General features: G+C 36.0%; 1 protein-coding gene across 1 annotated transcript in view; it reads right to left on the bottom strand.

Moving 5' to 3' along the window:
* The window catches only part of LOC136817683 (putative leucine-rich repeat-containing protein DDB_G0290503), an 82,303-nt gene that overhangs the window by 19,848 nt on the left and 36,742 nt on the right, over positions 1-25,713 (bottom strand). Inside the window, exons 23-31 of the mRNA XM_067074001.1 lie at positions 19,491-19,586; positions 18,817-18,912; positions 17,659-17,754; positions 16,972-17,067; positions 16,092-16,187; positions 15,320-15,415; positions 14,496-14,591; positions 13,633-13,725; positions 1,644-1,807 (exon numbers count right to left, since the gene is read on the bottom strand). Coding sequence (XP_066930102.1) covers positions 1,644-1,807; positions 13,633-13,725; positions 14,496-14,591; positions 15,320-15,415; positions 16,092-16,187; positions 16,972-17,067; positions 17,659-17,754; positions 18,817-18,912; positions 19,491-19,586 — 929 coding nt within the window. The remainder of the gene's footprint in view (positions 1-1,643; positions 1,808-13,632; positions 13,726-14,495; positions 14,592-15,319; positions 15,416-16,091; positions 16,188-16,971; positions 17,068-17,658; positions 17,755-18,816; positions 18,913-19,490; positions 19,587-25,713) is intronic.

Raw genomic sequence — 25,713 nt, forward strand, 5'->3', positions numbered from 1 at the left:
CAAAAAGGGAATAGTTCAGGAGGCGGGATAAATTTGAAAACGGTGGTTAGCCTTGGGCAGAGAAAGCAGTGGAGGGGGTGTTTACAGTTTGTTCTAAACTTTACCGCCACAATTTCTTTCCCGTAAACCACCGTGATGACTGTAAACGGACGATAGCATCGTCTAGGGGGAAATCACAAATATTCTATATTTTGGCCGACTTCCATGGTTCGCTCCGAGAACCAAATCTACCAAATTTATAGAAATATTTGATTTCTTTAGACATTTTTATGAAAACAACGCGATTAAATAACGAAGGTTACCGAAGAACCCACTGAACCTAAACCTTTGCCCCGATCAAATTTTAATGAATCACCTTTCGTGATATCGAGACAGTTGTAGAGAAAGTAAGTTCATTCATCTAATGGCGGTCGACAGTCCCCTATCCCCTTATCCATTTTCGCTAGACCTCTCAACTCTCAGTAACTTACCGCTTAGATCAGATTACCCAATCAAGGCTTTCCACCATTTGCGGTGACCGGGGATCGAACCCACAACCCTTGAACTGTATGGCGAAGCTCTACTAACTTAGCTATCCGGCCATTTGTAGACAGATATTGTTTAACTGATTCACTACATCTATGGAAACCTTCATCCATGAAAAGTATTTATCCAAATATCGAAAAATTTCCAAACGGATAGTAAAAAAATTTACAAGATAAATGAAATAGGGGCCGTCCACATAGTACGTACGCACTAAAATGTCGAAAATCGGATACCCCCTCCCACCCTGTACGCAAGCGTTCGCAAATGGCTATACCCCCTGCTAAGTACATACTTTCCATCGACACCCCCCCCCCCTTGGTTGAAGAAAATTTCGAATTCAAATCGTTTAGTTCAGACCTTTATTTCATATATGAAACTCAATGTTTATTAAGAAACTTTTTCTTTTCCTTGGTGCGTATAAGAAGCGTAAAAATTTACAAAAGCAAGCAAAAATAGGCTACGAAATTTTTTCTCTGCGTACGTACATTTTTCTTTGACCCCTCCCCTCCCCATGTACGCAAGCATACGCTTTTGAGAAGACTCCCCTCCCCCCTTAGTGCGTACGTACTATGTGGACGGCCCCATACAAGATTTTCATTCCGTACCTCGGAGCGCAAAGCAAAAGATAGGCAGAATTCATCAAAAGAGGCTCAATTAGTAAGTCAATAGACCTACGTTGTTAAAGTCAAGTCAAAAAGATAAAGCCAATTTCTATACCAATTAAAATACATCCAGAAAAGTCTCCAACAATATCCCAGAGCTTGAACAAATCTTTGTTTCCCATTCGTGTTTAAAGTTTAAGTTTTAGAGACTCCCAAGAGAAGGTGTAAGATATATATTGATAAGTTTTTGACTAGGTTTTTTAAACCTTCAGGGAAAAACTAATCCATTCGAGACTCCTAGTACTTGATCGATAGCGCCGTAGAAAAAGCAGAAACGGGCATTAATTTGAAAACGAGAATTCGTCTAAATTAAATTACGGGCGTTACACTAGATTCGAGATAGACGGTAAAAGTCAAGGATATTAAATGGACAAAACCTACTAACTGTCTTTACTGAATAGAAGGAGAGAGAATGAGAAAAAAGGAGGATTGGGAAAAAGAATTTATACAACTTACGATCTACCAGATGAGCTATTGTTTTGATCAAAGTCGATTTCATCTTGAAGTTGTCGTAACAAAGAAGGTGATTTTTCGTTGACCAATTCCAAGATTTTCTCCAACAAATATTTCTGTTGTTTGTACTCTTTCTCACGTTTCTTGAGCTTTGTCTCGTACGATTTCTGTGTGTAAATAAAAAATACAAATATTTAACAACTTAAATAGATAATCAGAAGGTTTCAGATACTAGGTTTATAAAGCCCGAAGGCCTAGATGCCATACTTTTGCTGAAAAGTGTGCCATGGATATAGGTAGGAAATCCTACCTAGGTCACGTGACATTACAATAGAATTCCAGCGCTTGACCAATCAGAAGCTTCGCGGGTTTTCGAAAACAATAGCAACAATATTTTTTCCGATATTTCATTTTTTTGCCTGCGATTGCTTCCCGGGGGGGGCACTTAGGCAAAAATAGGTACGGGGACGTGCCGCTGGTCAGGGTACCTTTTTCAGTGTTGCAGAATTACTGACAGGGTATCTAAAATTGCAAAATCCTGATCTGACAGGGGCGCAATTTCATGATGTGTGTCTGACAGGGTCTATTTTTGCCGTTTTTGCATGTAGAGTTCTTTCGCAAATCGTTTTGACACGGCGGTGAGCAGACCCCTGCGAGGGGCAAACAGCTTTTTGCAAATACTTATCACACGGCCAACACAGGCGCTTTGCTGCTGTTGTCTCGCACCACACGCCCGCCATTGTGCCCTCTTAAAGGGATCGAGGCTAATTTCAAAGATATCTCTATTGAACTATTTAGAATAAATGTTCAGCTGAATAGTGGTACTAACAACATTGTTTCCGGAAATTATTTTTGAAAATTGTATTCTTTTCGAGTTCGAAATCGAAACCTTCTGAGTCTTGCGCATCTCCCACACACCATAGGTAATCAAACTGAATCAAACAAAGCAAGCATTTGCTCTCGTCCTCTTTGTAAAAGCGTCATTTTAAAGCTTATACTTGCAAAATAGTCCTTTCAAACCTAGACTTCATCAGTTCTGATTTTGAGACCCTTACCGTAGGATCAAGTAAGATTCCGATTCCTGCTATAACATTCCACTTACCACTTGAAAACAGATGATAGTTAGTTCCGACTAGTTGAAAACAATGAAACAAGTTGGCCGATTATAAAAATAATCAAAACATTACAGCACCTGACCCCGAGAATGTAGGTGAAATTTGAATCAGACCTGAGAGATGTAGATTTGCATTTAAAAAATATTGAACTCCCAAAATCCTTTCCCAGGGGTTAGTTTAATTACTTTTGATAGATAGGCAAATTTTTTTGGTCTTTGAAGTTGACTCCGATTTTCGTTATAACCCCCAGAATGTAGGTTTGGTTTTATGGCTTCATAGTGTGGAAAGGGGTCTGACCCCCCCCCCTTCTTAAATGATCCCCCCTTTTTGACATCCCCCCCAACCTTTAAAAATGCCTATCCCCCAAGGGTTTTGGGCTAATTTTTTTATGGTAAAAAGTGAGGGGAAACAGTAAAGAAAAATTAAGTCTGGCAAATAGAATACCACTTTTTAGTGACAATAAAGAACTTCCTTTCATGCTGACCAAATTTCATAATAGTGCTGGAAAATTATTTAATAGTAAAATGTTGATATTTTTTCGATTGAATAAATTATAACAGGAAATTTTAGAAATATTTTATGCCAAAACAATATTCTAAAGAGCTTTTGGTATTCTGAAAATTGGATTTTTTCGCTTTTTAACCCCCAGAATGTAGGTGAAAAGATTCGGTTGCTGAGAGCGAAATTTCAGTATTCATCGGAAAGTTTTGTTCCCTAAGTGAAATTCATACTTTAGAAATATACTCTGACAAAAAATTAACAAAGATATTAATTATCGTGCTACAAATGATGAAAAGTAAAAGAAAGGACGAAAAGAAGAGACAAGAAAGTTGTTTTTATTTTATAGGTTGACACTTCTGTGTTAAAATATGTGAATAATGTAACAACACCCCTGTCTCACAGCCCCGGTGGAACTTTTCCCACATCGGGTCAAAAAATTTCTACTAAATTCCCAATGGGGATAGAAATTCTATTGTTCAAAACTTAGGCAAACTTTCTGATTGGGCTGGGGTCCCAGCTGGTCTGGGACACGTCGTAAAAGCTTAAAATGCCAACATTGATCATCTCTCAGGTAATACTTTCATGTTACACGCTTTTTTTTTTATAAGAATGGTGTTTTTTCATTTCATCGTGGATATTCTTAACTTTTTGGCGAAAATCATCCAAAAATATTCTTACGGTATTCTTAGGTTAAGATCGAAATTGGCAATCTACAGGTTAAAATGCATTAAGAATGGCATCATTCTTAGGTTCAGTTGCTAAATTCTATGATGGTGATATTCTTACCATATTCTTAATTTTTTGACCATTTTCATCATGGACATTCTTATAAAGTGTATTCTTATAAAAAAAAAAGCGTGTATGAAAGTACAACAAAAAAGTTTTATATAATTTGACAAACTTTTTATGTCGGGTTATGAAGGCTCCCAAATTGTAGGTCAACTAACCCCAAAAGGTAGGTCAAACATTTTAGTTAAAATATCTAACTTAGAACAATAAATATTGAAATGGACTATTTTCCACATTTCCTTAGTTCATTAGGAATAAGAAAATACCCTATTAATTCCAATAGATTTCGATTTAGAGAGGATTTATTAAAAAAATGTCTCAATTCGAGTAGTATCCAATCAACTTCGATTCAGATTTTCGCCTGAAAAAATCAATTCAGGCATAACTCTCGTCGTCGATTCTTTTGGTCGGTTTTCCAGGTATTGAAGTTTAGTCAATGCTGTAGTTTTTTAGCCTGGAAATGTTGATATCACGTTATACTTTACGAAAAACGCGAAAAACGTGTATAAAGAGTAGGTTTTTAACATAGAATCTGACAGGGTAGGTTTTTCAGGGTAGAATCTGACAGGGTAGGTTTTTCAGGGTAGAATCTGACAGGGTATAGGTTTTTCACAGTAGAATCTGACAGGGTAGGTTTTTCATCGAATTTTTCTTCTGACAGGGTCTATTTTTCATCAAATTTCATTTCTGACAGGATCGACTTTTGAAACTCCAGCGGCACGTCCCCGTCGGTCGTCAAGGTCAGTGCCCCCCCCCGGGGATGGCTTAAAGCACGACATCTAGTCCTTCGGGCTTTATAGATCTGTAGTTTCAGATACTAGGTTTGCAAGGTGACGGGTATGTCCGAGCCAAAGTTTCGACTTTGACTAAATTTCGACGTTTGTGAGACCCTTTGGGATACCTTTTTTCCAATTTTAGCTCAAAACTATCAGGTTCTATGACCCTTTAAGGGAGTCGATTCTTATTATTTCGTAATTTTGGGACTCTTTCTGAGACTCTATTGCTAATTTATCGTTTTTTATAGCCCTTTGACAGACTTTGGAGGGTTTAAAAAAGGGACCCTTATGGCTCGCACATAACAGGCACCTATTTTGCCCTTACTCAAGGTTTTTACACGTTACTTATGTTAGTATTCTTTTTTTTAAATAAAACTTACATCTTAAATAATATCTCGGCAGTTTGGAAATATTCAAAAAATATTAATTGGAAGTTTTTCTCTGGACCAGGATTATCTGATTGTCCCAAGAAGACAACCGTAAAGACTAAAAAATTTAACCGATCAATATACGAAAAGACTTAAGATTTGCCGTTGTAAATAATTCATTCGCCACTGCAATCACGACACTTGCTTAGGATTAGCAGGGTCGAAAGTCAAAATATCCGTAAGATTGAAACCCTAGTACCCCTAGTCTGATTGGCAGGACTCTACAAAACCACAGGTAGTATATCTATAAAGATCACGAATCCGCTAGTGGATGCCAGCAGCCTATAGTAATCCCGGGTTGTCGACATTGCAGAAGAAAACAAAGCGGAACCTCTCTCATTTTTGGTCATAACGTAAGAGTATTCACGGCTCAATAATAAGTGCACCTTCAGTAAAAGTATTCTCAAAGTTCTCAGAGGGTGTAGCAATAAGTTTGCTCACAAAAGGTAATGTATAGTGGTGATAAAGTTAGATTGGTTAGTTTAGAAAATTCCCGATATGTAATGTCATAGGGCGAGTCGTGAATGAGGTCAAGGAGCAGTAGCGTGGTGGCAGGGGGGGGGGGCAGTGCCCCCCAGCAGCCGATTTCTTTGGGGCCGAAATACAAAGAGCGAAAAAAGACGTCTCTTATTACTAGTTTCGGCGCCCCTTTTTACTTTTTTGCACCTTAGAATTGGCAGTTTTCAACCAAAAGGAGAAATTGCCGCTCCAATTTGCCCGAATTTTTGTCGACCCATCAGGTAGATTCGCTGGAGTTAGGTATTCGGTATTCGAGATTCGGGATTCGCATTCGGGATTCGAAAAAGCTCAATAAAAACTTAACGAAAAAAGATATTAACTTGAAATAAAAAACGGATGCAAGCACACATACTAAGGAATAAATCCCAATAAAAAAAATTCAGAATATGAGCTCAGTTGTCACGTGACTATGGGAAATTCCCCTATTCGGGATTCAAATCATGTCAGGGACCTTTCTTCAAAAGCTCGCCAGTCGTCAGTAAATGGTTGAATTGACTTCAAATAAAAAACGGATGCAAGTTCACATGTCAAGGAAGATATTCCAAAAAAATAAATTCAGAATATGAGCTTAGTTGTCACGTGACTACGGGAAATTCCCCTATTCGGGATTCAAATTATTTCAGGGACCTTTTTCAAAAGCTTACCAGTCATCAGGAAATGGTTGGATTGACTTCAAATAAAAAACGGATGCAAGTTCACATGTCAAGGAAAATATTCCAAAGAAAACAATTCAGAATATGAGTTTAGTTGTCACGTGACTATGGGAAATTCCCCTATTTGGGAGTTATTTCAATTTAGAGACTATTTTTAAAAAGCTTACCAGTCATCAGAAAATGGTTGGATTGACCTCAAATAACAAACGGATGCAAGTTCACATGTCAAGAAAAACATTCCAACAAAGAAAATTCAGAATATGAGCTTAGTTGTCACGTGACTATGGGAAATTCCCCTTTTTGGGAGTTATTTCAGTTTAGGGACCTTTTTTGAAAAGCTCATAAAACTCAAGTAAAAAAGGTATCGACCTCAAATAACAAACGGATGCAAGGTCACATATCTGGGAAAATATTCCAAAAAAAATTATTCAGAATATGAGCTTAGTTGTCACGTGACTATGGGAAATTCCCCTTTTCAAAAGTTCAATTATTTTAGGGACCTTTCTTAAAAATGATTTGATTGACTTCAAATAACAAACGGATGCAAGTTCGCATGCTAAGGAACAAATTCCAAAAAAAATAATTCAGAATATGAGCTTAGCTGTCACGTGACTATGGGAAATATCCCTTTTTGGGAGTTATTTCAGGTTATGGACCTTTTTTGAAAAGCTCATAAATACTCAAGGAAGAAAGGTATCGACTTTAAATAAAAAACGGATGCAAGCACACATACTAAGGAATAAATCCAAATAAAAAAGATTCAGAATATGAGCTCAGTTGTCACGTGACTATGGGAAATTCCTTTATTCGGGATTCAAATCATGTCAGGGACCTTTCTTCAAAAGCTCGCCAGTCGTCAGTAAATGGTTGAATTTACTTCAAATAAAAAACGGATGCAAGTTCACATGTCAAGGAAGATATTCCAAAAAAATAAATTCAGAATATGAGCTTAGTTGTCACGTGACTACGGGAAATTCCCCTATTTGGGAGTTATTTCAATTTTTAGACCTTTTTTAAAAAGCTTACCAGTCGTCAGAAAATGGTTGGATTGACTTCAAATAAAAAACGGATGCAAGTTCACATGTCAAGGAAAGTATTCCAAAATTAATTATTCAAAGCATGAGTTTAGTTGTCACGTGACTATGGGAAGTTCCCCTTTTTGGGAGTTATTTCAATTTAGAGACCTTTTTTAAAAGATTACCATGGATTGATCATGAATAGACTTCATTAGCGTTTTCTTATTTTTCTTTGAAGGACATTCATGTTTCTTTTATTAGAACACCTAAATTTTGATTGAGGCTGAATGTTCTTATTTTTTCAACCATTTTCAGCCTTAGATGCTCTTGTTAATGTTCCTATATATGGGTCCAAATAACAAAAGAAATGCATTGTCTCGAGTGAACCGTAATAAACCCAACAGGTAATGAACGTTGTTATAACGTCCAAACAATGTTGTCTCAACATCAGAACGTCAAATCTTTCAAATTTTCCCATAGATCATTTTACCCCCTTTTGTGTCTCATACATCATCATCTATTTCATCCACTATTATTCTGTCTCATTTTTCTCTACGCCCAAGCTACCTTTTCAACGCCCCTTCCTTCTCTTCATATACACGCAAAGACCCTCCACTAAATTAACCAACTAATCACTTACCATAAGTAAAAAATAATTCATAATAAATTCTTGGTGGTGAGTTAAATTCTTAATAAGGATGATTTCACAACTTATTGGTAATAACAACTTATTGTTAATAATTACTGAAAATTAAGCAACTGTGAACCGGAAAAACTCCCTCCGAACCTGAAAAAACTCCCTGTCAATCAAACATAACAACTGCCAATCAACAACTACAATCGGAGAGTTGAATAAATAGAAGGAAATAAGAATAGCGAAAGCAAAACATCACGTCTTCCTAAAAGTGGGGGGCGTACGGGCCTTCGTAATACCGAAATACCGATCACTTTTTACACCGATAAATTTTTCGTTCAAATACCGATACCGGTCAATTTTTCCCAATTTTTCAGGTACTTATCTCCCGGAGGGGGTACTTAAATATGGGTGCTTGGTATGTGTGGACGATAAAGGTTGGGTTTGTCACCATCCAAAGTCTCTATGACGATTACCAAACAGTAGCGTGGTAGATCAAGGATGGGCAGGCAAAAGTAGAATTTTGGCTTAAGGCGCCTTGTATGCTTATTCTGGCGCCCATTTTTTGGTTGCATTCGTATACCAAAAATTGAAGTTAAAATTCAGGTCATTTTAGAAACATTTAGGAAATACGCGAGCGGAGCGAGCAAGAAAAAATTGCGACATTGCTCATCGAGATGGATTGAGACACCCCTGTGTCACAGACCCAGTGGACCCCCACCCCGGTGGAGTAATAGGCCAAAAAATCGTCCCCGGTGGAAAAATATCCTACAATTTCAACCCCACTGCGAAATTGCTCTATGATTTTATCCCCATTGAAAACTGAATGTAAAAAATTGCACTCCAAAACCATCCCCACTGGAATTTTCGAGCTGGAAACAATAAATTTTCTATCCCCATTGGCATTTTGATAGAAATTTTCATCCCCACTGAGGGAAAAAAGTTCTACCGGGGCACTGAGACAGGGGTGTATTGAGTGAAGCCAATTACAGTATAATGACATTGAACAAAAAAGAACAAAAAAACACAACCATGGTCATGCTTTCTCTATTAGTCAGTGGAAAAAGTTAACTCTGTTTGACGCGATTTTTTTCCAAAACAGAGCTTAAATTTGACCAAAAGTTTAGCAAGATGCTAAAATTTGAATAAGAGAACGGAAAACCATCAAGGAACCTCGAACTTTCATCGAAAATGGGAGCTTATCGAGTGATAGAATGTCGAATAGTAGAAAGTAACGAATAAAGATACAAATTTAACACTCTTTAATAATCTCTAGATCAAAAAATGTTATTTAAAAAACTATTTCATTCACATCTCGATTTTTTGACTTCTTTGACCTTCAGAAATCTGACTTCGTTATTTACATTAAAGGTCTCTATTTCTTTATAAATCTTATCGGCAGTACTCTGACCTAATATATTTTTTTTTGTTTTTGTTTTTCTTTTCTTTTTTTCATCGAAATAACTCCCAAAAAGGGGAATTTCCCATAGTCACGTGACAACTAAGCTCATATTCTGAATTATTTTTTCTGGAATATTTTTCCAGATATGTGAACTTGCATCCGTTTGTTATTTGAAGTCGATACCTTTCTTCCTTGAGTTTTTATGAACTTTTCAAAAAAGGTCCCTAAACTGAAATAACTCCTAAAAAGGGGAATTTCCCATAGTCACGTGACAACTAAGCTCATATTCTGAATAATTTTTTTTGAAATATTTTCCCAGATATGTGAACTTGCATCCGTTTGTTATTTGAAGTCGATACCTTTCTTCCTTGAGTTTTTATGAACTTTTCAAAAAAGGTCCCTAAACTGAAATAACTCCTAAAAAGGGGAATTTCCCATAGTCACGTGACAACTAAGCTCATATTCTGAATAATTTTTTTTGGAATATTTTCCCAGATATGTGAACTTGCATCCGTTTGTTATTTGAAGTCGATACCTTTTTTACTTGAGTTTTTATGAGCTTTTCAAAAAAAGTCCCTAAACAGAAATAACTCCCAAAAAGGGGAATTTCCCATAGTCACGTGACAACTAAGCTCATATTCTGAATTTTCTTTGTTGGAATGTTTTTCTTGACATGTGAACTTGCATCCGTTTGTTATTTGAGGTCAATCCAACCATTTCCTGATGACTGGTAAGCTTTATAAAAATAGTCTCTAAATTGAAATAACTCCCAAATAGGGGAATTTCCCATAGTCACGTGACAACTAAACTCATATTCTGAATTGTTTTCTTTGGAATATTTTCCTTGACATGTGAACTTGCATCCGTTTTTTATTTGAAGTCAATCCAACCATTTCCTGATGACTGGTAAGCTTTTGAAAAATAGTCTCTAAATTGAAATAACTCCCAAATAGGGGAATTTCCCATAGTCACGTGACAACTAAGCTCATATTCTGAATTTATTTTTTTTGGAATATTTTCCTTGACATGTGAACTTGCATCCGTTTTTTATTTGAAGTCAATTCAACCATTTACTGACGACTGGCGAGCTTTTGAAGAAAGGTCCCTGACATGATTTGAACCCCGAATAGGGGAATTTCCCATAGTCACGTGACAACTGAGCTCATATTCTGAATTTATTTTTTTGGAATATTTTCCTTGACATGTGAACTTGCATCCGTTTTTTATTTGAAGTCAATTCAACCATTTACTGACGACTGGCGAGCTTTTGAAGAAAGGTCCCTGACATGATTTGAACCCCGAATAGGGGAATTTCCCATAGTCACGTGACAACTGAGCTCATATTCTGAATTTTTTTTATTGGGATTTATTCCTTAGTATGTGTGCTTGCATCCGTTTTTTATTTGAAGTCGATACCTTTCTTCCTTGAGTATTTATGAGCTTTTCAAAAAAGGTCCATAAACTGAAATAACTCCCAAAAAGGGGAATTTCCCATAGTCACGTGACAGCTAAGCTCATATTCTGAATTATTTTTTTTGGAATTTGTTGCTTAGCATGCGAACTTGCATCCGTTTGTTATTTGAAGTCAATCAAATCATTTTTAAGAAAGGTCCCTAAAATAATTGAACTCTTGAAAAGTGGAATTTCCCATAGTCACGTGACAACTAAGCTCATATTCTGAATAATTTTTTTTGATTATTTTCCCAGATATGTGAACTTGCATCCGCTTGTTATTTGAAGTCGATACCTTTCTTCCTTGAGTTTTTATGAGCTTTTCAAAAAAGGTCCCTAAACTGAAATAACTCCCAAAAAGGGGAATTTCCCATAGTCACGTGACAGCTAAGCTCATATTCTGAATTATTTTTTTTGGAATTTGTTCCTTAGCATGCGAACTTGCATCCGTTTTTTATTTGAAGTCAATCAAATCATTTTTAAGAAAGGTCCCTAAAATAATTGAACTTTTGAAAAGGGGAATTTCCCATAGTCACGTGACAACTAAGCTCATATTCTGAATAATTTTTTTTGGAATATTTTCCCAGATATGTGACCTTGCATCCGTTTGTTATTTGAGGTCGATACCTTTTTTACTTGAGTTTTTATGAGCTTTTCAAAAAAGGTCCCTAAACTGAAATAACTCCCAAAAAGGGGAATTTCCCATAGTCACGTGACAACTAAGCTCATATTCTGAATTTTCTTTGTTGGAATGTTTTTCTTGACATGTGAACTTGCATCCGTTTGTTATTTGAGGTCAATCCAACCATTTTCTGATGACTGGTAAGCTTTTTAAAAATAGTCTCTAAATTGAAATAACTCCCAAATAGGGGAATTTCCCATAGTCACGTGACAACTAAACTCATATTCTGAATTTTTTTCTTTGGAATATTTTTCTTGACATGTGAACTTGCATCCGTTTTTTATTTGAAGTCAATCCAACCATTTCCTGATGACTGGTAAGCTTTTGAAAAAGGTCCCTGAAATAATTTGAATCCCGAATAGGGGAATTTCCCGTAGTCACGTGACAACTAAGCTCATATTCTGAATTTATTTTTTTGGAATATCTTCCTTGACATGTGAACTTGCATCCGTTTTTTATTTGAAGTCAATTCAACCATTTACTGACGACTGGCGAGCTTTTGAAGAAAGGTCCCTGACATGATTTGAATCCCGAATAGGGGAATTTCCCATAGTCACGTGACAACTGAGCTCATATTCTGAATTTTTTTTATTGGGATTTATTCCTTAGTATGTGTGCTTGCATCCGTTTTTTATTTCAAGTTAATATCTTTTTTCGTTAAGTTTTTATTGAGCTTTTTCGAATCCCGAATGCGAATCCCGAATCCCGAATACCGAATACCTAACTCCAGCGAATGTACCGACCCATCACGGTACTGTCAAGGAGCCATTAAAGTCGTTTACTTTTGAGGTTTTGCAAATATCTTTTTTGTGGGGGTGGGTGGTTCACCACTGGTATCCGCAGTGGCTCCGCCAATTACAATAACAGCTGTTATTCATTCCGCTACTGAAAGCTTACGAAATTTCTTGTAGTCATGTATGGCGGCAAGCTCATTAATATTTTAATACCAAAAAAAATCAAAACTATAAAATTCAAGATTATGCATTTTTTGTTGCAATACCCCTTGTTATCGTGTGAAAAAATGTATTATTTAGTAGAAATATTATGAAATAAGTCTTGAATAATGGATGTAAGATGTTTATGTAGGTTCAATAGAATAAGAGGTATAACCATTGATAGCGTTTTAATATTAAAGTTATAAAGGTATACGAAAGGCCAGCATACAAACATACATTATGAATTATATATATGAGATGTCATTATTTGAAGTTGAAAGAAGAAACATCAAAATTACTGACTCGAGGAATAAAATCTCCTATCTGGGCGAAAAATCAGGAAAATAAACATGTTTAAAAAAATCGTACTGGGTCATCGAAATTTTTTATCATAAATAAGGCTGACTTTTATTCACAAACCAGTATTTTTTTTCAGAGACTTAAATCCAGTTAAAATATTATCACGGTCGAATCGCCTTTTAATCTAAAATTTTAAGAGATTCTAGTATCAATTTGATTATTTAATAAAAACTTGTCGGTGGTACGAGAATTAATCGTTACTCCTTTGATAAATGACGCAATTATATCGTCAAAACATAGTCCGTATAAGAAACCCCGGTCTGGAAGCATTTTGTTTCTTTCCATTGTATCTTAATTGAGCTTACGTTGAGAAGTCAGTTTTTGCTCGCTTTTAAATCACGTGATTGAATCTTAAACCAATTCCAAGAGGACTACTTGGTAACGTGATCAAAAACTGAGCAAATCGACTTTTATCGATTTTCAATTTCAGAGGGTACCTATGATCTCTGAGGGTATCTAACTTTTATGCAGTAAGGTCTAGGGGCTTGGGAACTATATTTTATCTTGCTTTTATCTAACTATCATTATTCTTTTGAATTGTAAAAATATACAATCTTTTTCATTTCTTGACATATACTCAAGTCACAGGGGGTACCAATCACAGGGGGTACCTACTAACGTCTGTTGTTTGGGGGTACCTAAAATTCAGGGGGTACCTATTTTCTTAGGGGGTACCTAACCCCTGGTCCATGCCATGTAAATTTTATAAGGACTATGGTCATAATAGTACCTTCATTTCAGAGCTCTTTCGTTTCACTTCTTTGACTTGATTTTCTCTTTCGTTGATTTTTTCTTCTTCGGAGCGTAACCTTCTTTTCAAATCCTGTCAACAGATACAGAAAAAAAATTATACCTCCCTGAAAACTTTTGCCTCATTTAAAAGCATTCGATTATTCTCGATTGGAAATACGGGAGGGTATTCAGGGGTACCCAATTCCGCAATTCCGTCAATTCTTTTCCATCAAACCGTCTAAACAAGCACAAATATTGCGAGATTCATCTACAATCAGTTCCAAAATACTTGGCACAAAAGGGAAATTCCCCACGAAATTTTATAACCACGAACAATTTGGAAGCGCTCTAAATTAGGTTGGAAGGGTGGAGTTTTAACTCTGAGTTTTAACGCTAGACTTAAGACTTAGAACCTTAGGATCTGAGGATCCAAAAGTTCAAAAATGGTCCGTTAGGGCTTGAAATATAGCCTTGAAACCAATAAATCCCTCCCAGATCGAAATATTCGATGAAATCAAATTGAAGGCCCGAAATTGACATTCTCGCTCGAAGTTCAATTTTCGAAAAATGGTAAAATAGCATAAATTTCCAATATGTTATAGCACTGATTTTAGTACCCTCTAGACCAATCTTTTTAAAATATATTTATAAGTAATAAGACATAATATACATCATGTTGAACGGTGAAAAAAAAAATGCGGCTATTATAATTAGATTTTCCACGATATGTCTCGGTCCGTTCTCAAGGGAAAGATCATAATATACATTAAGTAGGCTTCGTCATGCCGCAAATAAACCCTAGTTTCTATCCCCAGAGAGCTAATCAATCTCACAGCATTTGAAATAAGAAAAAACATTCACCTTAAGTTCTTTATCCCTATCATCATTCAACTGTAACAATAAGCGATCTTTCTCCGTGCTGAATTTCTCGAACTTCTTCGCGCCGTCACGGTTGTTCTACAAAGGAAAGGGTAGAGTTAAGAGACTGGTGGCCGGGTAGCTCAGTCGGTAGAGTATTTGCCTTACAATCCAAGGATTGTGGGTTCGACCCCAGTCATCGCCAACTCGATTGGGTAATCTGATCAAAGCGGTAGGTTACTGGTTACTGGAGTAGGTCTGACGCCCCGCCTCGATATTCATCTTCAAGGTCTAGGGCAAATAGCAAAGGAGATAGACTCCCTCACTCCCGGCTCCACCGACAGCCACCAGATGAATACTACTACTTACTTACTAAGAGACTAATTCAGGCTTCTTCTTCGACAGCTTTCTAGCCGAAGGTAGTCCAATAAGCCCCCTTTCTCTGTACCCGAATTGCTCAAGCAGAGAGGCATCAAGCACAATATTTTGCACCGAGTACGAAATCTTCTCTGATACGACCCGGCTTGGGATTGAACCAAAGATCGTTGCTAAATGCTCTAGGTCCCATTTTTTTGAACAGATTCTTGGCAGTGTGAAAATTGAAACCGGTTAACTATTATTCGATTTTCAAGGGATCAAGAGCTCGAAATTCGATGACGTGCTATTTAACGCATTTTGATTAAGGTTAAAATAACGTTGTGTGCCAGTAGATAAGTAGCATCAGGTAAACTGTCAGAGCACTCAATTTTATAGGTAGATCATAATTATATCGAAAGATGTTTATTCGGAAAAATTTAGAAAATATATATTTAAGTAGTAATACTCACAGCTTCGAGTTTTTTTATTTTGGCTTCTAGCTTTGATACCGTACTCTCTTTGTTGCGTAAAGTGTTCGTTGACTCCCGCAATTTCGATGAGTGTTCCTGAGAGATGACAAAAGAAAAAAAATAGGATTCTCTTAGTTAAATAAAGGGCACTCGGGATGACTCGGGATAAAGCACATGTTAGATTGATGTCAGCCATACTCATGATCTTATTCTTGATATTCATGACGTAATCTTTTATACGGAAACACTAGGCGTTTGCCACCAGTTTCATTATTTAAATTCGAAACTGGTGACAAACGCCCGGTATTTTTCGGGTGTTTCCGTATAAAAGATTACGTCATGAATATCATGAATAGTATATAAAAGGTATCAGTGAGGAAGAGTTTGGAACAAGCAAGCTTGACATTTGCTAACCACATTCTTCAATAGTAGACAACCTTGTCTCCAATAAAGCTGATGGAAAGGAGCTTGAAAAGCACACCACTTCAACACACATCTTCAATACCCCTGGTGTCACAGACAAGCTCGGACCCCAGCCCCACTGAAAAATTTGGTCAAAATTTCGTCCCAAGTTGAAAAATATCTTGCAATTTCAGCCTAGCCTGTACCACCCCACCACCATAGGCGTTTTTTATGTTTTGAAAAAAACTTGCCGTAGGTCGAACTTCGCGTTATCTATTCAGTCAGCGAAGAAGAGTCTGGTACAGGCTATTTCAGCCCCACAAGGAAAAAGTTTCACGGGGCTGTGAGACAGGGATGTGTTTCAACTTACACTTTCTAATCGAGCTATTTCCATTTCAAGTTCATGAATTTTATCTTCTTTGATTTGTGTCAATTCCATCTGCTCTTCCAGCTTCGTTTCAACATTCTGAAAGTAAGGAAGAGGTGAGCTTATAGATCTATAATCTATAACTTTGTCCACTGGAAAAATTGGCCCCGGTGGAAAATTACTCTCCAAATCTTGTCCCCCTGGTCCCCCACTGAAAATATTCAAATAAACCAATCTTCACTGAAAAATATTATGCTAACTCATGCTATCAATTTAAATCACCAGCCATGAAAGATGTGGTATAGACAGTTATGACGGAATTAGACAAGGTATGTCGGCATTACACGAAGTTACGGTACCGGATTTTCTTCCCAAAAGGAATACTGTAAAGCTTGATCTGAGAGACGGTAGGTACACACTGGAAGGGTGTAAAAAGTGAGAAAAAACAAATTTATTGGTTACCAAATCTTTCCCAGCTTGCACACGACGTTGTTTCAACGTTCATCTAACCTTATATGGACGTTGTGAACGTTAGATAAACGTCGAAAAAACGTTGTGTGCCAGCTGGGTTGAAAGTCTGCAATGCTGGACAAAAGGTTTGTAGACTTCTGCAATATTTGCAAAATACTGCAAAATCGATCATTGTGACTATTTCCCCCTTTTATATACCAAAATTCTAAAAAAGGCACCGTAAGGATCTGATCTTTTGGTTCAAACTTACTAAAATTTTGCTAAATTTTCTCTGCACTTTAAAAGGTCCAATTTGAAGACCCTTTATTTTTTGTCCGCCCATACGGTTCTCAAATCGAGTCCTCCGCCCGCTAACGCTTAAGGACATCAAGCTATACTGAAGTGTTTATTAATCAAAATTTGCCAATCTTACCAAATCAACTTGAGCCACTTTATTTTCCAGACGTTCTATAAGCACATCTTTTGAAGACAGTTTTCGTTCCAAGTCACCGATCAAGACTTGAAAATCCTAAAGGGAAGAAGTATTGGATCATTGAATACAATGAGACGAAAGTTTTTTTTATTGGAAGCGAGTATTCTTTTGTCCCCCAGTTTACGTCAAGTCAATTTCAACCCTTGGTAGCCCATCCAATAGTTAAGTATACACGTTTTTCTTTTGATAAAACAATTCTATAAAAAGATTAGACTCAAGTTCAGCAAAAAACTAAGAAAATTAGGAAAATTCTCAGCCTCAGAATTCCTGGAATGTTTTGATTCAAACTGATATTAAAGCCCCTTTCAAGACAATAAGTGAATATAATAGGCATATTAAAAACATTTTAAGAACATTTATACACTTCTGTTTTACGAGAACCAGTAATCTTTGGGTGAAGCTCAGCTGGTTGTTCTTATCTTTCGTGATTTTTAAAGCTGAAAATGTTCTTAATATGCTCATGTTATTCATTAATTGACTTGCTGACAGCCTCATGACTGGAATTGCTCTTAATTTATTCTTAGGTTTTTGCAAAAATTGAGCTCTATGCCTATATACCTATTTAATTTTCATTTAAGCTTAAAACCACGAAAAAAAGAAGAAAAGCTTAGTATTTAATGGCGATACCTCATTTTTCTTAGTCAATTCGAATTCTTTTTGTTTTTGATTATGATTCTTCTCCACGTTGAGCTTCGTCAAACTTTCGATTTTTTCTTGAAGAACCTGCGTCATTAGAAAGAAATGAAACGGAAAAGTTGTGTAGACTACTGATATCCATTTAGTAGCGTAGCCAAGAGGGGCGCAAAACTTTTGTAGGAGAGCAGATTTTTATGCCATTATAATTATCTTTTAATACCATGAATAGATAATTACAGTGCCATAAAAATATGCTCTCCTACACAAATTTTGCGCCCCTCTTGGCTTCGCTACTGCCCCTTAGTGGTGTGGTGGTCATCGCTCTTGACTCCCGATTGGGAGGTCCAAGTTCGATTCCCACTGTAGTACTACGGTTCACTTAGCAAGTGAGCACACCTTCACCCGGGTCAACCCATACCATGTGAAGGGAATTGGATACCTCTAATGCGATACAAGAGTGTGGGTGATATATGCCAGACATTGTGGCGTGTGGTGTCACTCATCCCGTGCTGCACCTGCGACAAGCTATATGCTCTCCCGCGTAGTTCGAGTGTCATCGCTATGCATCATAGTATCTGTGTCTCGCGTGCACAGAACCAACGATGTCTGGAAAGCACTAAGCGTTCCAACTTGAAAAAGGAGGAATTCCTACTTAGCATGGAGTAGAACCCATTCCCCAATGGGGAGGGCTTATAACATCACTGACATCCATTAACCAAACCGTGCTCCTAAATATTACAGTGGAGTGGCTATAACTCGAAAGCGCACTGGGAATGCAAATTTATTCGAGTTAATTAAATTTCGAGTTATGAAGTAAGGTTTAGGAGAAATTGTTAACTGAAAGGACCAGAATCCTCGTCCGAGTTAAGGATGCATTCGAGTTGTAGAGGTTCGAATCATTGTACATGAAGTTTAGTATACCCAGCCGGCACACAACGTTGTTTTAACGTTCATCTAACGTTATACGGACGTCGTGGACGTTAGATAAACGTTGAAACAACGTTGTGTACCAGCTTGGCAGAGGTTTGTGTTGATAGGGTTAATGCATTTTTTCGTTGGTGAAATAGCTATTGCTTATCAGCTCGCAATAAACTAAACTTTCGATAGGCAAATTAAATAATAGCTTTAGGTAGAGATAAAAAGTGTTACCGATATTTCTGATTCCATTTTTAATCGTATTGTTTGGATTTCTTCATTTTGTGCGTGTTTTTCTTGTTCCATGATGGTGCGTTGTTTTGTTAGTTTCTATGGAAACAGAGAAAATAAAATACATACACCTACAACTCTGACGCCTAGTTAAAGGGACTAGGTTCGATTTTATTAGAGTTGAACGACGTCAATGATCTTTATCTTTGACTGTGTCAATGCAAGGTATTACATTTCAAGCAGCCTTGGACGCAAGGATTGATAAATGTACTGTAAGGTAGAAAATTCAAAAAATTTACCGGGTAAGACCAGACAGCCCGACCTCCTGTTTTTACTATTTTTAATGACGATAAAAGTCAAATCTTTTGCTTAAAAGATCGAAAGACATTATTGTATTGACTTTATTGACGTATAGGTTTCTTCAATCGGCAGATGGTTAGAAAAATTTAACAAAACGGTTGGCCAATTAATTATCTATCATCCATCAAATACCCATAAATATATATAAAGAAACCTGTCTTAGGCCTGAGATAGATTTCGGGAATGCAGAAATTGTTAAATTTGACGGATACATAACCGATAAAAGAAGTTTTCTCGTGAAATTAATTTCTCAATACCAGTATATATTCGTTCGTCAAATTTTTCGATTTTTCCCCAATTTTTAAAGTTGCTCTTACCTTTTCCGATTTGTTGAGTTGTGTTCGCGCTGCTTGGATGTGTTTTTCTTTTTCATTCAATTGTTGCTTGTTGTTCTCCAGCTTTAAAAGTAAATCCTACAAAAAGGTAAGGAAGTATAGTTGATAGGATAGTGGTAGTTAATTAATGTTCATGAAAAGAAGTTTTAATGGGATAGAGCCGAACAATGAAGTAAAAGCCCGGTAGGCTAGAAGCGAATCTTTAATCTCTCTCCGAGGCAAGAAAAAGGGCATCCTTAGAATATACGCCGTATTTTAGACGACGGATTGAATTTAGCGGTTTGTTTGTTTTCGAGTGGTGTATTTTTTGAAATCTAGCGGTAATTTTACTTTCAATCTGTATAAAAACCACACTACCACAACTTAGGTAGGATTTAGCAGCTTCAAATCATACCCAGGAGATTCGCTTCTATGCCTTCGGGTTTCTATTTCATTGGAGCCGAATTTTACCCCACGATTGATTTTAATCTGCAAACGGTATTATAAAAAAAACTCATTTACTAATTATGAAAAATATATAGTTAAAAGAACCAACGACCCTGGTAGATCCTTTACAGAGCCACGACCTCGAAGGCAAAATAATTGCTGAAGCAAAATAATGCCCCATGCGCCAAGTAGACCACAGCTCAATGTCGGCAATTTGATCAATCAAGACCATTTCTTCGCTCCACTTTTCCCGCCATAACAGTTGTTTGTTCGGATTGAACAAATTGCCGGTACCGAACTATGATCTTCTTCTTCTGTGGTCTACTCGCATTAATTATTTTGCTTCAACTGCTATGACTTGAGAAAGACAGGGATGCTCTATCTAGTGTTTTATAACAGATAACTGTGATGTACACCAAATACAATGTTACTTATATCGTTTGTATAAATGGCAATTCTAATGTGTGACAACAGAGTTTAGTTTTCTTTATAAAATCTATATTAGAATATTAGATAAACGCTTTTTTTATAAGAATACACTTTATAAGAATGTCTATGATGAAAATGGCCAAAAAATTAAGAATAATGCTAAGAATATCACCATCATGGAATTTTGCTACTCAAGCTAAAATGCCATCTTTAGAGCATTTTAAATTATAAATTGTCAATTATCCTCAAGTACGGCTCACTCCTTTCACAAAAATGCCATTATATGATTGAGACGTATGTACTAAATGTTAAATCTAGTCTGAATTAAGATCCTAACCTAAGAATGCTGTAAGAATACTTTAGGATGATTTTCCCAAAAAAGTTAAGAATATCCATGATGAAATGGATTTACACCCTTCTTATATACAGAAAAACAATAAATATAATTACAATAATAGTGGTTTCTAAACTTCCAAAAAAGGCAATTGAATCATAACACCAGGAGAAAGGAACTTAAAACAAAAAGTAAAATAAAATGCAACAGATAATTAATTATACAAATATAAGATTACAAGGAGAATAATTAGAACCGAGACTATAAAAATAACGATCCCAAACTATATATTTTAATTTACGTTTAAATAAGATATGATTTATGACAATGCTATATTCAAAGTCACCATAGCGAAATTCATCATAAAGTTTTCGATTTGAATGTAAGCAAGGTTGTGTCAAATTAAAGAAATCGGTTTGGCTGGAAGTATGTCGGATGTCGAGGTGTGTCTAGAACAAAAGTGGAAGAGATTTTAAAACTCTTAAAACTAATATTAAACTAATTATCTCATTGTTGAGTTTAGAATAATTAAAATATAATGAAATTCCATCATCAATAATAGATATTCAATTCCCCAGGTTATTACATACGTTTTACATCTTTCAAATTATGGCTCCAGTTTCAAGTTTGAGTTTTCACTGTATAAATTATAATTGTAGCTTTTATTCTTTACCCATCGTTGCAATTTCGTGTTGTTTTTTTTTTTTCACCTGAAGGGACCAGGAATCTTGTTCGATCATTTGAGTTATGGAGACTCCAATTGAAAATCTAGCAAAATGTCCTGATGAGATGGAGTTTTTATAAGATACTTTAATAATTGGACATTTGAAATAATAAAAATGACGCGTTCTTTAGAAAAAGTAACAAAATTGTTTTCTTACTGGTTAACGACCAACCAAATCAAATGAGAGCTTGTAAAAACTCTATCTTGTCCCAAAATGTCTAGAAAAATTCAACCAATTTTCTGTAATCTTTTCTTGTTCATTGCGTCTTTCGTATTTAAGTGCGGTCGAAACATGATAACAAAGAGCTTATAACCATACAATAGAATGAAATGTGTCGTGTTGTAAACGGTTGTCACCAAAAGCACAATCAAGCTACGGTCAAACATCGATTGTTGTGAAAAATAAACTGCCGTGGCTGCAACAAAAATGACAGTTGAAATGAATGATGAATAAATGACGTGAGACGTTTCTTTGAAACGAGACGGTAACTTCCGTGCACGGAATCCTTGTGCGCCGTTACATAAAGATAAGAACGCAGCTATGAACAACTGGATGTAGGTCATTGTATCATTACTGCAATACGTCTCCTTAGTCAACGTTTGGTCAAAATATGTTCTCTTCACGGTCACTTCAACATTGATGAAGGACAAGAGGTGTAACAAAGCGTTGATAATCAAAGCCAGTAGAATAATAAGCCATTCTGAAGCTTTTGTCATTAAGATCTCAGTGTTCGACATTCGAATTTTACTAGTAACGATCATGAACAATTTTTGAGATTTGGAGATATTGATGGATAAAGTGATACTAAATGCCAGACCAAGAAAGATTTGTCTAGCTATACAAAGTGTTGGTGTAACCTTTGACATGAAAAGGAAACTTGGAATGATGAACAATGCTAGATGGCAGGTCAGTTGAATGGAAGTCATTGTTCTGTTTGCTAACTTCACGATCGGTGTATCTCGTTTGGATAAGAATAACACGATTGTGCAGATAGTCAGTAGTGTCATCAGAGTTGATGGTATAAGAATTAAGAGAGTGATAGGGTCAAGAAGATTGATAGTAATCTCTGTGAAGGGATCGTAACATTGAGTATGGTTTTTATTGACTGTGTTTGGATAAAAACATTCTACACATCTCTGGTCATTTCCTGGTAAAGACTTATAGGTGGATCCTTGGCAATGTTGACAATTCCAACCGTAGCTTTGTGTCCATTCGTCTTCTTTGTAGAATGAATGAACCAATTGATGTCCAGCTTGACATAATGGTATTGTGTCTGCACAATGTTTTGTGCGATCTAGAGCATCTGTTGGGTTGAAATTGTGACCAGCTTTCAACTGTGCTAAATTAATATTTGATATATAATAAAGTTTTTTCCAGAATGAAACCAACTGCACGTATGTACTCTCTTTTTGCATAATGGCTACCAGAGCGTCCAATAACTTTGCTTTAATGTTAAGCCGGGCCAGTAATGGATAACGTAATGCATTTCGAATGTTATCATAATTAAGGAAAGAGCTTTCAATTCCAGAGTTCAGCAATTCCATTTTAATAGTTTCACTTTCTTTCAAAAAATGATCAAAGAAATATTCAACAGATAATTTCCTCTCATCATGTTTTAAATCGTAGATAAGGATTTCTGGTAACAGAAAAGCATATCTGAAAAAAGAATTTAGTTGGGCCGCACCATGGAAATTTGTAAACACATTTTCACTGACATATTTAACAATATTATTATAAGGGTTTCGATCCAGATCTTTTTCAGTTGATATTTCAATCAATGGCAAATGAAATGTCTTATTAGAGTTCAACGTTTGATAACCAGTTTGAACGGTATACGCGTTATATGCAACTTGAAGACCAGCTACAACGAATATGGTGATTCCTTTTGATTGCATTAAGGATAAAGAGTGCTTAGCTTCATGTTTATTGGCTATATTGACATCTAGTTGCTTGATGCAGTCTGATGGATTTAAGTTGACATAAAGACAAAACAGATTTGAATTCTGATTCACTTTACAATAGTCTCTTGACACCTTGGCAGACGTTTGGTTGTCGAATTTGAGATTCAATAATGCTAAATACGTTACACGCATTTCTTTTTTAATCTCAATGAAATTATAATGCATTTGATAACCAAAGCCTGCTTCAAAGCTATAGATTGATCGTGGGTCTTCCGTATAGTATGCCGGATACATAGGTTCATCTGTGATGGAGACAAGTATAACTGATTCTAAAGGGAGAATCAATGAGCTCAAAAATCTGGTCAACTCGAACGATAAATAACTATTAATGATGATTACGGTTTTGGCATTGATTTTCCATTCTCCTTTTTCATTGTCACATTCAATATGATAATGATCAAACTCGTCTGTTGCCAATGGTAACACAATATCGGCTAAAATTCTCGAGCTGTTTTGAATATCTTTAAAACATAAATGAACTGCGGCTGTGTAGTATAAATAAAAATCATCTGTTTCGTGGACGCTCCTTATCGTTTCTTGGTTAGCTTTGGCGTTGTGACATTGGAAATCGTTATTAACATCACAATGGGTTGTTGTAAATAAGCCAAGATATTGAGCATCATACTCACGTTTCCATGACCGTTCGGCGGCCAAACTTTGTTTCAAAAAGATCAAAATTAAACAGATAACACAGTTGACATTCATAACTATGATGTCCAAGTAGGCAAACGATCGACTTTAAGTCTTGAAAAATTTAGCGAATTGTTTTTGAAATTGTTTTTCAAACGCGTATATACGTCGTCAACTTTAAGAAGAAAATTGCCTTGACAACTTTTTATAGTTTTCAAAGAAAACATGAAGCTTCTGGGTATTCTTTTTATCATTCAATTAGTCGCCCAAGGAAACATCTTTCAAAGTAAAGAAAGAAATCTTTCAAGGAATATGAACAAGGGATGACTCTACCATCCGTCTGTTTTCCTATTATTTTTTTCTAACTTTTTTTGATTGGACGAAAATCTCTTTTGACAACCTGTTCACTTATGATTCTATTTGTTAAGATGAAGAAAGACATCTTTCTTTTTTGTCAGCCCGCTGAGCTTCAAAAATAATTTTTTCCAAAATTGCGGAAGAAGAAAACTTTTCCTGGGAAAAACTCGAATGAGAAAAGTTCCATAATAATGGTTCTTCTAATTTCCGATTTCCGATTTAGCTATCTTGAATCGGGAAAAAAATTACGGTTACATCAGGGGGGGTCGGTACTAAAATCCAAGACACATATGAGTACTAAAAGGTTTTTTGATGATTTTTGACATACCCTCACCTAATTCTTTGAAAAAGGAATTTTAGTACACATGTACTAAAATTTTTTTGACATTTTATCACAGAGACCACCTAAATTAGGCTTATTTTGGCATTCGGTTCAGAGAATCACATGGGTCTTTGGACTTTCAACAAAATGCTGAACCTGATCTACTTCTCTCTATTCTAGATAAAGAATCAGAAACAGTCGAGACACTTTTGCTCTGCTCTACTTTAGTTATTGCAAAGATTGATTAGTTATTTTTCACCTCTGATTTACAGCTTGCTATTTCTTTTTTATCCATAGCTATTCCAGGCCATCTTGTAGATTGATTTTTTGTTTTTTTAGATTTATTCTGCTTATTATGTTCAAGCTGGTTCAAATCAAATGTAGATTAGCAATTCAATGTCTTCTAGTGCCTTCAGTCACTAAATCAAGACATCGCAGAGTAAAGTCTAAAATCTGAGAATTCTTGTTTAAAAAATATGAAAAGTAATGTCTTCAGTTTAGCTCACCCCAAAAAAGCTCTGCAGTAAAATATTAAAGATGAACTTTTCTTTTTAAATATCCCATGCAATGTCTTCAGTTCTTTACAAAAACAAAGCATTCGAATTTTGTTTAAATCTTATAAAGAAAGTTTTTATTTGTTTATTTTTTTCTTAAAATGATCAGTCAATAGTTAGATTTTCTAAAATTTGGTGATTTTTAGTACACATGTACTAAAATTTTTCTTAAATTTCTTGAAGACCCCACCTAATTTGGGATTTTAGTACACATGGTACTAAAAATGCTTTAAGCCTTTTTTTTGTAATACCACCACGTCACTAAAGGTCATGATAGCTGAAATTTTAGTACCGACACCCCTGGTTACATAACTGAAAACAAATAACTTTAATACAAAAATGACCGGTTAGTGAGGGCTGTACTGAGAAATATTGCCCGAGGTCAAGTAACGACCGAGCTTGCGAGCTTTGATTGATTTTTTGTGCTTTATCCAGATAAAAATAGCGAGAAAAAAAAAAGCAAAAAG

This window comes from Clytia hemisphaerica, unplaced genomic scaffold (genome assembly GCF_902728285.1).
Source record: "Clytia hemisphaerica strain Z4C2 unplaced genomic scaffold, Clytia hemisphaerica genome assembly, whole genome shotgun sequence".
NCBI classification, from domain to species: Eukaryota; Metazoa; Cnidaria; class Hydrozoa; order Leptothecata; family Clytiidae; genus Clytia; species Clytia hemisphaerica.